At 37.1% G+C, this 14,520-nt stretch overlaps 1 protein-coding gene across 2 annotated transcripts; it reads left to right on the top strand.

The window, feature by feature from the left end:
• Positions 1–714: 714 nt before the first annotated feature.
• LOC107758720 (exonuclease 3'-5' domain-containing protein 2-like) lies at positions 715–12,887 on the top strand. Of its 2 annotated transcripts, none has more exons than XM_016576525.1 (9): positions 715–840; positions 2,301–2,674; positions 2,777–3,033; positions 3,842–3,968; positions 5,183–5,481; positions 5,725–5,831; positions 7,706–7,841; positions 7,934–8,299; positions 11,665–12,887. In XM_016576525.1, the coding sequence occupies exons 2-9, from the start codon at positions 2,330–2,332 to the stop codon at positions 11,879–11,881; spliced, it is 1,854 nt and encodes a 617-aa protein (XP_016432011.1). In that variant the 5' UTR covers positions 715–840; positions 2,301–2,329; the 3' UTR covers positions 11,882–12,887. The 2 variants fall into 2 exon arrangements, with proteins under 2 accessions (XP_016432011.1, XP_016432009.1); XM_016576523.1 differs by having other exon boundaries at positions 2,301–2,689.
• Positions 12,888–14,520: the final 1,633 nt, after the last annotated feature.

Genomic DNA, 14,520 nt, shown 5'->3' with positions numbered 1-14,520 from the left:
GTGAACTGTGAAAGTTACCACAGATCAGAATAGTGATGTACATGAACCTGGGAAGTGTCAACTGACCCAAACTGAACTGTGAAAGTTACCACAGATCAGAATAGTGATGTACATGACCCAGGGAAGGGTCGGCTGACCCAAACTGAACTGTGAAAGTTTTCACAGATCAGAATAGTGATGTTACTGACTGAATCGTTATCTGACCATAACTGCACTGTGAACGTTTTCACAAATAAAAATAGTGATGTAAATGAATCAGGGAAGGGTTAACTGACCAGTACTGCACTGTGAAACTTTTGCAAATCAGAATATTGAAGCCAATTTCTCAAGGAAAGGTACAACAACTTTATTTGCATGTCTATGACAGCGCGCTGCGTATTTATAGCCAAAAGAAATCTGAATATCAAACCGCAAACTATCTTTACTGCGGTCACACACACACACACCGACCGAATGCTCTTTTCTGAAACCTTTTCTTGAGGTAAGTTTTACACCTAATGTAGCAAAACAAAACAAGATCTAGAAGAATTACAGTAATGAGAAGTGTGTAGAGGATGTGCTTAATTTTCTGAAAATAATTTCAAAATGCAAAATAATAGTAATGTTTATCAAACTTTATTTTCGGGTGAGACGTGACCTGAACATTGAGTGTTTCGGTGAGATTGGCGCAATTGCGCGTCTTCGGCAGAGGTGTCGCTGTGGCGCGAATGTTTCCTGCGAGCGCTGATCAAATAAACCCGCCGAAGAAGACGCGCTGCAGCTGTTCAGTGTTCACCATAAGCGTGTGAGAGTGTCTGCAGTAGTGTTCCCTCATTACACTGACATCTACTGAGTTTACAGGTACGTATATCTGCAGCAACAGAATGACATATTACACACCGATTCATTTAGATGTGCGAGTCCTAGCAGTCCGTTAGATTGAAGTGCTACATCTCTGACATAAACACAAACACACTGCGATTAAAGTGACTGATGTTGATTTGTTTCTGAACTCACTGCGAGCTCTTCATCCAAATGATGTTGTTTCGGTTTTGTTTGAATTGTATGTTCAATGTTGTGTTTAATAGCGGTTCCTGAAGAGCATCTCAACACAAAATACTTTAAAAACACATGAAGCCAGGTCTTCAGTCATAGTTATGTTTGAATAAAGCTTACTGTTGGTTTACACAAAGAGAAGTAACATGACAGATTCTGAATTTACGCTTTTTCGGTAGTAAATCATGGTGGACTGATGATAATATTGTTTAGATTCATTCATTGGCCCATATTCAGACACTTTTTTCACACCATTTTCAGCATCAAATGATATAAACGGGGCTTTGAGGTATTTTTTATTATTATTATGATTTAGACGCAAGCAAGAGTGCTGTTTTCTCTGAATATCGGCACAATTGCAAATGTTTGTTGACCTGTGGTATAAACCAGTGTCACAAGAGGTTAATACTGAGTGAGTTACATTTGAGATCAAATACTGTCTGTTTTTGCTAAATTTCACAAATGATAGCAGTTCTGAACAATTCCGTTTCAACAAGCCGTGGTGTTTCATCACTGAATGAATCCAGCTGATACAGATTTCATTTGAATATCCTGTAGTGTCTTATTACTCTAACTGAATTTGATTAAATGTCAGAATTTGTCTTTATTAAACCACATTTAATAAGGTTAGAAAATTACCCTTATAAAGGTAAAAATGGCCCTAGAAATCAATTTAAGGAGACAGATATCGCCAGCACCCAGTACTCCAGTCTTCAGTGTCACATGACCCTTCAGAAATCAATCTAATATGCTGATTTGCTGCTCGAGAAACATTTTATCTGATTTATATTTTTGTGGAAACAGTGATGCACTTCCAAATATGTTTGGGAGAATATATATGATTAAAAAAAAAAATTATTAATACTTTATTTCAGCAAGGATGCGTTACATTGATCAAAAGTGACAGTAAAGTCATTTATGATGTTAAAAAAAATTATATTTCTAATAAATGCTGTTCTTTTGGACTTGCTATTGTAACTTGGTTTCCACAAAAATTTGAAGCAGCACAGCTGTTTTCATCATTTATAAAAAATCAGCTAATCAGAATATTAGAATGATTTCTGAAGATCATGTGACACTGAAGACTGGCGTAATGATGCTGAAAATTCAGCTTTGATCACAGAAATAAATTACAGTTTAAAATATATAGTAAACCGTTTTTTAAAATGGTAGTAATAGTTCACAAATGACAGTTTTTACTGTATTTTTCATCAAAGAATCCGCTTCGGTGAGCAAAACATTTAATAATGCGTATTAATTTTCAGTTTCAGAGGGAGTCGGTGCAGCTGCAGCGATGTCCAAGCCGAGCACGTTCACCGCGGCTCTGGCCACTATGTTAGGAGCCACTCTCGGCGGCCTGTTTCTGTGGCGCAGCATCCGCACACAGAAGAGAAAGGCCCTCAAGGGCCCCGCTTCAGCTGAGCCCGTACAAGCCCAGCTAGAAGCGGACGTCACGCTCTCACAGCCAGCAAGACGAGAGCCGTCGACACCGCCGCAAACCCAGAAGCTTCTGCGTGCGCATTCGCTGTTAGAGGTGCCTCCCGTGATCGTCAGCTCGTCAGAAGAGTGGGAGACGCTCTGGCCTGATTTCCAGAAGGACCTGTCTGTCTATCCGGTTCTGGGATTGGACTGTGAATGGGTAAAAAGCATGCGTGTAAGCATGGCTCTGCATGTGGCTCAGTTTAAATGTTGTGTTCGTAGCAGCAGCAGCACTAGATGACGATGTTGTCTGCTTTCACAGGTGTCTGTCAAAGGCAAGGCCTCTGCGGTCTCCTTACTCCAGCTGGCGACGTTCTCCGGCCGCTGTGTGCTGGTCAGACTGCTGATGTTTCGTAATGCACAGCTTCCTCTCCCTGAGGGTCTCGTGGGGGTCCTCTCTGACCCCCGTGTGCTGAAGGTCGGGGTGGGATGTTATGAGGATGGGAAACGGCTGGCTCATGATCATGGTCTGACTCTGAGTTGCACCGTGGACCTGCGCTACCTGGCCTTCAGACAGAGGTTTGAGCCAAGACTTCAGGCACTTTTTATATTTTACTATCTATTAGGGCTGCACAGTTTATTGAAATACACCCAGCACTGCTTAGTGCAATGATCAAATCATAAAGACTAATTTTAAATAAATTTTCTCACGATGATTTCCAAAATGATTATTATTATTAAATTTTTTTTTTTTTACAGTGAAATGCAACAATAGTAATATTTCTTATTTCGTTTATTATATGAGATTAAAAAATTGCATTTTAAGTCATAATAACAATTTTTATACAAAAAATTGCAATTAGAATTTTTTCCCACAGAATGGTGCAGCCTTACTATCTATAAATGATCAAGTCAAGTCACATTTATTTCTGTATCGCTTTATACAATACAGATTGTTTCAGCAGCTCACATTAAAAAAAAAAGTGTTAATTTTTTAAAATTCAATTATGAAACTAATTCAATTTATACAGCTATAAAGCAGCTCGACAGAATTATAGTATCATTGTTCTGCTCAGTTTAGTTCAGTGTTGATTGAATTCTGTTTAATAACCGTGTTAATGTTGCAAAGTCCATCAGTTTGGAAACAAGTTCAATTCCGCTATAAGCAGCTCTAAAGAAGTCAGCAGTGTCATTATTCTGCTCAGTTCAGTTCAATAGCAGTGTCAGGGTTTGCAAAGTTATGTCATTATCAGCTCAATCATTTGTTCAGATAATTAAGGTGGGTGTTAAATAGTTGTCTCTAAATGCCATAAAGTCAAATCTCATTAATCAGTAACACTTTAAAGCACTTGTGGAGTGACGCGAGATGATTCGGATTGTGTTGAAGGCAAGCGGTGCTGAATAACGGCTTGAGGCTGAAGTCTCTGGCTGCAGACCTCCTGAACGTCACACTGGACAAATCTCTGGAGCTGCGCTGCGGTGACTGGGAGGCGGATGTGTTGAGCCGTGAACAGGTGAGGAGGAGATCCTCTGATGGAGCTTCAGATTTACAGCAGTGTCTATCTGTTTAACCCTCCTAAGCTTTTCAAAAAAGGTCACCGCTTGGCTCATGTTCTGCTCATTTTTGCCTGGGAACACCAAGAGTTTAACTTTCTGTTGTTTCTTCTTCTTGCTTTACGGCGGATCGCAGACTTATAAGTGCATTACCGCCACCTATCTCTCAAGTGGACCATTGACACTCCATCTACAATCTCAATTAGGAGTGTCAAAGCAAGAAGACGAAGCATCACACGCCTGCTGTTGAGAACGCGCTCGGACATTGCAGTGCATCAGAGGTAAAAAACCGATATAAATACTGTTCAGTTTCTGCACAGACCGATCGTTTCGTGTCTTTACACATCAATGTATCGTCACGAGCCGCAGGGTTTAATTTGGTTTTGTTTGTGTATGTTTTTTGACTCTCAAAGCCGTGATTCCCATTCACTTCCATTATATGACTGACAGACTGCAACGGTTTGAGTTAAAAATCTCCGTTTGTGTTCTACTGAAGAAACAAAGTCACCTACATCTTGGATGCCCTGGAGGTAAGCAGATAAACATCACATTTTCATTTTTGGGTGAATTATCCCTTTAACATTATAGGTTGCTGAAGTAGTAACAATACAGTTTTGCAGTTGATTTAGGATTTTAGGTTATTTATACACTGTATGGCCAATGCGCTGTATATAGATTTTATTCAAGACTTATTAAAAAATTGTTTTGCGTTAAGGCCCCAAAAAAATCCAAGGTGTGACATTTTGACCACTTAGATTTATCAAATGATTTTTTTCATTCAGATTGCATATCGAAAAACCACTCCGATTAAGGAAACCACTTTTATTAGTATTAAAAAACTAAAATTAAATCCATTAAAAATGACTGAAAAGCTAATAAGGTTTATTTTTTTCCCTGTATGTTCACCAACCAAACAGCTGTTCCTGTCAGGTAGTTTTAATAAGTTGTAACATCTTCCGATAATAAGGCCGAGCGTTACATATGGTAATGAATCTAGTTAAAATCAAGGCATGCAGGTAAATCTTGGTGCTCTCATACTCGCGCAACAAAATCATTGTGGTATTCACTGTTGATTTGAATTTTATGTTGTCAGTAAAACATTACATATATTATTCTCTAATATCTTGTCATCGTGGTGTCAGTACACTAAACGCTGTCATACTGTATCCACCAGATGGCCTATGCAGCACATGATGCGCAGCTCTCTGTTGCCCTGTTTTTTCACCTGCTGGGGATGAACACAGAGCCCCGGCTCCCCGCCGAGGGTGAAAGCGTGTTCGTCCAGCTGGCATCATGCTGCCAGGGACTGGTGGACGTGCCCTTCAGGGGGCGCTATAACGGAGAGGGGGAAGAAGGGGAGAGACCGAGGCGAAGCCGGAAGTCCACCGTGGAGAGTCCCGAGTCTGGAGACCAGCAAGTTCCAGACCCGCGGCGGAACAAACGCAAACCACTGGGAGTTGGTTACTCGGCCAGGTAATGAAGAAGGTGTTTGATTTTCCTTTAATTGGCTGAGCAGCTGTTAGATGGCTTACCACGTCACAATGAAAATACATCTGACTAAAGATAATAAAATGACTAATCTTTCAAAACGGTGTTGCAGTTTGCAGGAAATCTCTAACACAAAGTATCAAAATTTGACATGCTTTGCATATTTGGATTTAAACTTTTAGGACATGACTTTTTTATGTGAGTGTTGTGCTTTTTGTCTTGATTCAGGAAATCTCCTCTTTATGATAACTGTTTCCTTCATGCTCCTGATGGCCAGCCACTCTGCACATGTGACAAGAAGAAAGCCAATTGGTACCTGGAAAAGGGTATAGGAGGTACACCACGACTTCATACGGCTGTCCGAATGAGGACATTTTAAAGGCATATGTGACCCTGGACCACAAAACCAGTCATAAGGGTCAATTTTTCGAAATTGAAAGCTGAATAAATAAGCTTTCCATTGATGTATGGTTTGTTAGGATAGGTCCAGGACAATATTTGGTCGAGATACAACTATTTGAAAATCTGGAATCTGAGGGTGCAAAAAAATCAAAATATTGAGAAAATCATCTTTAAAGTTGTCCAAATGAAGTTCTTAGCAATGCATATTACTAATCAAAAATTAAGTTTTAATATATTTACAGTAGGAAATTTACAAAATATCTTCATGGAACATGATCTTTACTTAATATCCTAATGATTTTTGGCATAAAAGAAAAATCAATAATTTTAACCCATACAATGTATTTTTGGCTATTGCTACAAATATACCCCAGCGACTTAAGACTGCTTTTGTGCTCCAGGGTCACATTTTTGAAATTCATTGTTGTGCTGTACTGCAGTATGTGAGTGTTACAAAGCCGCTTACTTTAAGTTCATAATACAGTTTGCTCATGATAGCTGTAACGCCTTTTACATTTATAATAATATAATACTGAAGTGGGCGAGGACCCCAAAAAAATCATTACCAGGGTTCTTATAGTTAACTAAAAGAGTTTTCATTACTTGAAATAAAAAAAGTGTTAACTGAAATAAAATATAAACAAAGTTATTTTTTTCAGCTAGTTGCTAAGGTAACGTCTCAGTTTTTAGTTTAGTTTAACTTGATGTACTAAAAAATTAAAACTGAAATAAAAAATTAATAAAAACTGTATAGACATTAAACATGACTAAGCACAACAAAACCGAAATATGAACGCAAACTTAAATGAAAACATAAATTTAATATAATACTGAAGTGGGCGAGGACCCCAAAAAAATCATTACCAGGGTTCTTATAGTTAACTAAAAGAGTTTTCATTACTTGAAATAAAAAAAGTGTTAACTGAAATAAAATATAAACAAAGTTATTTTTTTCAGCTAGTTGCTAAGGTAACGTCTCAGTTTTTAGTTTAGTTTAACTTGATGTACTAAAAAATTAAAACTGAAATAAAAAATTAATAAAAACTGTATAGACATTAAACATGACTAAGCACAACAAAACCGAAATATGAACGCAAACTTAAATGAAAATGAAAACATAAATTTAAAATAAAATATTAATATTATTAAAACTATACAAAAAAAAAAATCTAATTAAATATAGTAACAAACTATAATAGTATATTACTGATACTAAAATAACAATTATAATAATTGTTATTCTTATAAAATAACACTTCATTACAGTGCAAAAAATATAGACATTGTTTTTAAGTGGGTTTTGTCATTCTATTTTGTTCAGTATTTATAAGTCTACAGGATAATCCTACATTTTTGTTTCTAGTTTTATATGCTGCTTATGAAAAGGTTACTACATAATAAGAATAGAGGAGAAAATGGTTTATATTTTCATTGAAGCATTGAAGAGCCAACTGTCCAGCCATGTAAACTTAGTGGCAGGGACTAAGAATAATGGTTGAGTATACTATATATTGATCAAAATACTATATATTTATCAAACAATTGTAAAATAATTATTTATAACTGTCGATTTTACAGAAATGGTGTTTAAAGGTGAACTTTCTACTTCAGAAACATTGGTAATTTCCATCTCGTGCTCTTAGATTTGATTAGACTGCATCACATCTGGTCAGGCGCAAAAATTCTGATATTTCAGACTTCCAGGTTTGTCAGAGTGAAAAGACAGTTAGAGTGGTTTATTGGCCATACAGGGTTCTGAATTATCCTAATATAACAATTGCAAGTAAAATATGATCTGTAATCTCAGAATTGGTCAGTGAAGATCCCTTCGTTGTCCAGCTGCTGTTTGAGCCGTCAGGCCGTCCAGACTCCCAGAAGGACTACTACCTCACAGCCAAAGAGAACGTGTGCGTGGTGTGCGGGAAAGCCGACTCTTACATCAGGTGTGCCTCGTGCTTCCTGCGATTACTTGAGTTTGTTGGAAAGTGGGACTCGCCAAAGTCATCTCAACTACTGTCTTTCCACGTTAACCTAGGAAGAACATTGTCCCACATGAGTACAGGCGCCACTTCCCGGCTGAGATGAAGGACCACAACTCGCACGACATCCTGCTGCTGTGCACTTCCTGTCACGCGGCCTCAAACGTGCACGACGGGGTCCTGAAGCAGCGGCTGGCCGAGGAGCACTCCGCTCCGCAGGGCTGCGAGGAGGGCATTCGGCTGCTCGAGGATGCAGACCGCCGGCGGGTGCGATCGGCCGCAAGGGCTCTCCTCAGCGCCAGCGCCGGGATGCCCCAGTCCAGGAAGGAGGAGCTCCTGTCAGTCATCCAGAGCTTCTTCTGCAACGGACAGCAGGAGGTCACGCAAGACATGCTTCAGAATGCTGCCGCGCTGGAGACCAGGTAGCTTATTTAGACCAAAACCACTCATGTAGACAGAAATGTGAACTATAATTAGTATTATTATATTACATAACGTATAGGAATGGTGGCCAGGATGGTACACGAGTCACTCAACAACTGATTGGTGATGTCAACTAGTGTATTTATTATTTTTGGATGTGGTGCGATATTGCAAAAACAAAAAAATCTCTTATGTTCTGGGATTTTGACGATAACAATAAGACATAATTAATTTGCAGAATGTGTTTTTGTGCTGCTATCTTGGCTGGTTTAGGCCTGTGTGACTCTTGAAGCTTTTCATATTCTTCTTATTCTGTGGTGGTTGGTTCACTTTTTTCATTAATGGCCAATATTTGCCACCTTAAATTGATTTCCAGGGGATTTTTACCTTTTATGAGGGGTAGTTTTTTTCTAAACTACTTAGATTGGTCTAATATGGAATCTAATATCATCTTTGTTAAATTCTTAAATTTAATTATTACATTTAAATAGGATAATGAGACACTGTAGGCTGTTTCCAATCAAATGAAATCAGTATGAACAAAATCCATTTTTGCACTGCAAAAGTATATGTGACCCTGGACCACAAAACCAGTCATAAGAGTCAATTTGAAATTGAGATCAATACTTCATAAATCTGAAAGCTGAGTAAATAATCTTTCCATTGATGTATGGTTTGTTAGGATAGGACAATATTTGGCTGAGATACAACTATTTGAAAATCTGGAATCTGAGGGTGCAAAAAAATGTCAATATAGAGAAAATCGCCTTTAAAGTTGTCCAAATGAAGTTCTTAGCAATGCATATTACTAATCAAAAATTAAGTTAATATATTTACAGTAGGAAATTTACTAAATATCTTCATGGAACATGATCTTTACTTAATATCCTAATGGTTTTTGGCATAAAATGTAATTTTGACCCGTACAATGGTTTTTTTGGCTATTGCTAAAAATATACCCCAGCGACTTAAGACTGTTTTTGTGGTCCAGGGTCACATAGATAAATAGAAATATTTAAAATGTATTGAAATATAATTTTTTTTAATGAAATTTTAAATATGAAACAAACTAACAGAAGGTGGCAGCAAGTCAGTGTCTTAATGAGTGAGTCATTGAATCATTCATTCAACCGATTTGTTCAAACGGCTGATTGATTCAGAATCACTGAAATAGTGACGTTTTAATTAGCTTTTCCAATGATGTGCACACATTGTAGATATATCAAAACAGCTAAACATATCAGACACACTTCACCGGCAACAAAAATGAGTAGTAATATGTAAAATTAGTTTGGCTTACATATCAAGAAGCACCAAAGAACTTTACCACAGCTCTAATTTATTACTTAAGAACAAAACACCCTGAACGGCATAAAGAGTTCAGTTACCTATATTTAATTGCTGAAACATCATGTTCATTGAGGTTTTTGGTTAAATGAAACCTTAAATTTAAATCAGGATTTCAATAAAAATTCCGTTCGGCGCATCACTAACAGGTGCTTTACAGCATGAGTCTTTCTCACAACACATTTCTCTTCACATAGTTATGTACCAACTGAAACTGAAGAAAGTGTGAGTGGTGTAGTATAGTAGTATTACAATTACTTAAATAGTTGTTTAATGGTTTAATTACATTTTAGTAGTCAGAAAGCATGTCTGATTGAAATCATGAAACTTATGCAATTTAAAAGTTTAACTAGAAAATTTCATTTTAGGGCCCTATGAAATCAGTTTTATTTTATCCCAAATTCAGTTTAGTTTTACCCCAAATTCTGTTTTCAGTTTGTTTTTCTGTATTCAAATAATTTTAATAATTAAAAAGCATGCCTAATCAGCTGAATTCATAAAACTTTAACAATATTTGTCAGTTTAAATATTTCTGGAATTATGATTTAGAACAAATGTATTATTTAAAAGATACATTAACTTTTTTTCTTAACTTAATAATCATTCATTTTTTATTACTTTAAGAAATGCATTCTAATGTACAATAGAAATATATTTGTGGGGCAGAACATCATATTGAAATAAAATCAAAATCATGAACATGGCGATTTATCAAATCACCAAGGCTGCGATTTAAATGTGTGCTGTTTCGGAGTAAAGTGCAGCTGCATTCATTCAGCTCATGACATGTTTTCACAGTTGTACTATAAAATAAAATCATTATTATATTTTTATTAAATATTTCATAAGTTATTGGAATATATCAATGTTTCTAATCATGCAAATTGTTGTTCATCACAAATTTGAATATGGCCAGATCCCCGCTTGACATGTCTTGATATTCATATGTTTGAAATTAGTTGCTGTAGCATAAAGAAGTGGACGAAGTGGCCAAATATTAGGCTAGAGGCTGAGTGATAGGATATTTTGAATTAAAACTAATTAGGCAAAGATTAAGTATTTGATTGTGCTCTAAAGTATAACAAGACCAATAACCAGGTGGTTGGCAACTTCTGCAGGATAAGTTGTTCATCCATAGAATTATTGTTATTATAGTCATTGCATGTTATGATTTAAAATAGAAATCTTATTTGAGATGTTAATGTATATTTTAATGCACTGTCTCTCTAGCAGTATAAAACAGTATAACAAAGAGTGAAAAATTTAAGGGGGTCTGAATACTTTCCGTACCCACTGTACATGCATATACTACATATATTATATTACGTTATGTATTTTAACAATATTGTTCATTAAAACCAAAAGATTACTTATTTTTTTTATACTTTGATCCAATTATTAATTACAAAAAAATAAGAATCTGATTACTTGATTAATCGTCAAAACAATTGGTTGAATACTCGGTTACCAAAATCTCCCTTTAGGTTTTTCTTAGCTTATGGGGTTTGTTGGAACCAGAACCTGCTCTCTAGATGTGAATCAGTCCCTCCTTTATTGCAAATCTATGGAATATTTGCCTGTTTTATTTTGCACCAGGAGTCAGATTGCTTGGAAGTTAAAGTAACCGCACAAACAGTTACTGTTAAAGGGTAAGTTCACCCAAAAATGAAAATTAGCCCATAAATTACTCACCCTCAAGTCATCCTAGGTGTATATGACTTTCTTCTTCCAGACGAGTCCAGTCAGAGTTATATTAATAATTGTCTTTGATCATGGGCTAATTTTCATTTTTGGGTGAACTAACCCTTTAAGTTTCTTGTTAAAATATAAAACTTAAAGTTAGGGGTTTTCTCAGATCCCCTCAGGTGGAGGAAATAGAATTGATACAAGTAACTGGTATGCATGATTAGAGGAACTGAACAGCTGATAGACATCTTTATGTTGGCGTTCATATGTTAACGTACAGCAGTTCTGAGTTGTGTAAGGTTAAGATTGACATCTTTTTCTACCTTTGCAGGATCTTAAACGAGAGTTATGTGCCGCATGGACTGAAGGTAGTGCAGGCGCATGCTGTGCGCGGTTTGCGCGGCCTGATGGAGCTGGAGCGCTGCTGGCGACAACACTTCCTGACCAGCATGCAGCCCCGCCATTTGCCCCCTCTCTGGTCCGTCAACCACAACCATGACAAATATCTGCGCAAGTACGGAGAGGACCTGCAAATCCAGCTCAACTGAGCCCCTCGTTACACAAACAGAAAGAGACTTTGTGCAACAACTGCTGGGATAGGAAGGTTTCCACTGCGAGGTGTCCTTGTCCTATGTCGTTTGAGTGTGTACCAGAGACCGACTTGCCCTGGCTACAGGTAAGCCCTGGTGTTGACTTTCAAATGAGAAAAAAAAAAACTAACACTAGACTGTGGCCCCAGTTTGACTGGGCTCTAAGGGACCAGATGGAGATCGGGTAAGAGACTCTTTGGCGATCGAAAGCCACTGTGGTGAACAGCAGAACGTTAAACTCAAGGATGGTGCAAGAACAGAAATGGTGATAGGTAAAATAACAAAACAGCGTAATGTGCACACTTTTTAATGTTTAAAATGTTGAAAAGCATTCTCATTTCCCTGTGAAAAGTAGAATCTACTGTATTTTAACCAGCCTAAGCCTGCTCTTAATTCTTAATCATGAATTGAATAAAAGATTCATAGCTTACAATTCTTGCAGGTTTGAGGCCATATTAATTGTTTTGTTATGTGTTAAATCACTTTGCCTTTTGAGGCTATACAAAATGGCCATTTTTACTTATAATGGAGCTCTATCATTTCTATTAAATTTCAGGCTGTTTTTTGTTTTGTGGGTTTTGAGGAAAACTCCATTTATCTTTGTAAGTCTGGACCAAATAGAGCACTGCTTAGCACATCATGTCTGTACTATGAAATGATCATTCTCAGAGTCAGGACACCTCCAAAACACACCAGCATAACATCTTTCGGTGTGTGTGTATATATATATATATATATATATATATACACCCCTGACACATTGAAGACCTGCTAAAATGATGGTAGAGAAATTCATTCTCATCCCGATCAAGATTTTGTAGTGCTAGTTTGTGTTGTATTTGCAGTTTCAGGCTGAGAGATTCAGCTCCATGGATGGAAACAAATATAAATGGCCAAATCAAGGACATTGAAGTCTGAGCCTAACATAATTTAACTTAAGAAACACTACAGCTTTCATCTTTATTTACATTTGTCCAGATGTAACCTATTAAAAGCTTCTGTGTTTCCTTAATGTCAATAAAAAATTTAATTTCATATGTTAATCCTGGATGAGTTCTTGCGGTTCTTTTTTTTTTACTTTGTAGATGCTGTATAGTATACTGCTGTTTTACATCCTGAATAATAGCAGTTCATAAAACAGTCCAACACTCAGTTTTACAGTTTTACTGTTTATTACTTTAAAAAAAAAAATTCTGCTTTAATAAATAGTCTATAGAAATGTAAAAAAGAAAAAAAGCTTTGTTTTTGTCAAGTTATATTGGGTCTAAAGTGGGGGTTAACATCAGTAGTGACTTATCTAGTGATTCTGACAATCTTGTACAGCAGCTTTAAGGCCTCGGCATCTGAACAATCTGTCAAATGTCAGTTTTGGATCAGTGTCAAATATGCTACATTTCACAGTATAGTACATAAGCTTAAAGGGATAGTTCACCCAAAAATTTTTATCTGCTTACTCCCAGGGCATCCAAGATGTAGGTGACTTTGTTTCTTCAGTAGAACACAAATTAAGACTTTTAACTCAAACCGTTGCAGTCTGTCAGTCATATAATGGAAGTGAATGGGAATCACGGCTTCGAGAGTCAAAAAAACATACACAAACAAAACCAAATTAAACTCTGCTGCTCGTGACGATACATTGATGTGTAAAGATACGAAACGATTGGTCTGTGCAAGAAACTGAACAGTGTTTATATCGTTTTTTACCTCTGATTCACCGCAATGTCCGAACTGTCCTGAGCGCGTTCGCGTCTTCTTCTTGCTTTACGGTGGATCACAGACTTATAAGTGCATTACCGCCACCTATCTCTCAAATTAACCATCGACACTCTGTCTACAATCTCAATTAGGAGTGTCAATGGTCCATTTGAGAGATAGGTGGCGGTAATGCACTTATAAGTCTGCGATCTGCCGTAAAGCAAGAAGAAGACGACGACGCGAACACGCTGGCTGTTGAGGACGCGCCGCCACTCAGGACAGTTCGGACATTGCGGTGAATCAGAGGTAAAAACGAATATAAATACTGTTCAGTTTCTTGCACTGACTGATCGTTTTGTGTCTTTACACATCAGTGTATCGTCACGAGCCGCAGGGTTTAATTTGGTTTTGTTTGTGTATGTTTTTTTGACTCTCAAAGCCATGATTCCCATCCACTGACATTATATGACTGACAAGACTGCAACGGTTTGAGTTAAAAATCTTCGTTTGTGTTCTACTGAAGAAACAAAGTCACCTACATCTTGGATGCCCTGGGGGTAAGCAGATAAACCAAATTTTCATTTTTGGGTGAACTATCCCTTTAAATCAAGCAAAATGGTTTGTTACAAACATCTTGTCACATTTAGGGCCAGTCACAGTATTTAGTTTGGTGGCTAAGTATTCTGTAAGAGTGTGCATAGCATTTGTCAGGGAAGCAATACATAAAATGTTCACTTGAACTTACAACTTGAGCACAATATTTGTAATGTATATCGAGTGACACAACTAACAGGACAAAGAAACACTTATAAAATGCCTTGCCATACTACTCCATTATATAATTATGAAGTAATCATCGCTGGCATAACGTGAGCATGACATGGTAGTAGATTGTCAAGAAA

Source organism: Sinocyclocheilus rhinocerous, unplaced genomic scaffold, assembly GCF_001515625.1.
Source record: "Sinocyclocheilus rhinocerous isolate Xijiao unplaced genomic scaffold, SAMN03320098_v1.1 scaffold2882, whole genome shotgun sequence".
NCBI lineage: Eukaryota > Metazoa > Chordata > Actinopteri > Cypriniformes > Cyprinidae > Sinocyclocheilus > Sinocyclocheilus rhinocerous.
The sequence above is the reverse complement of the archived record's forward strand: the minus strand, read 5'-3'. Positions and strand labels throughout refer to the sequence as shown.

Bases quoted from the DNA above. Each gene is read 5' to 3' on its own strand.
- LOC107758720 (XM_016576523.1), top strand. From the start codon at position 2,330: ATGTCCAAGCCGAGCACGTTCACCGCGGCTCTGGCCACTATGTTAGGA. The intron at 3,969-5,182 runs GTGAGGAGGAGA...TGTATCCACCAG, and splicing joins ATGTGTTGAGCCGTGAACAG to ATGGCCTATGCAGCACATGA. The intron at 5,482-5,724 runs GTAATGAAGAAG...GTCTTGATTCAG, and splicing joins GGAGTTGGTTACTCGGCCAG to GAAATCTCCTCTTTATGATA.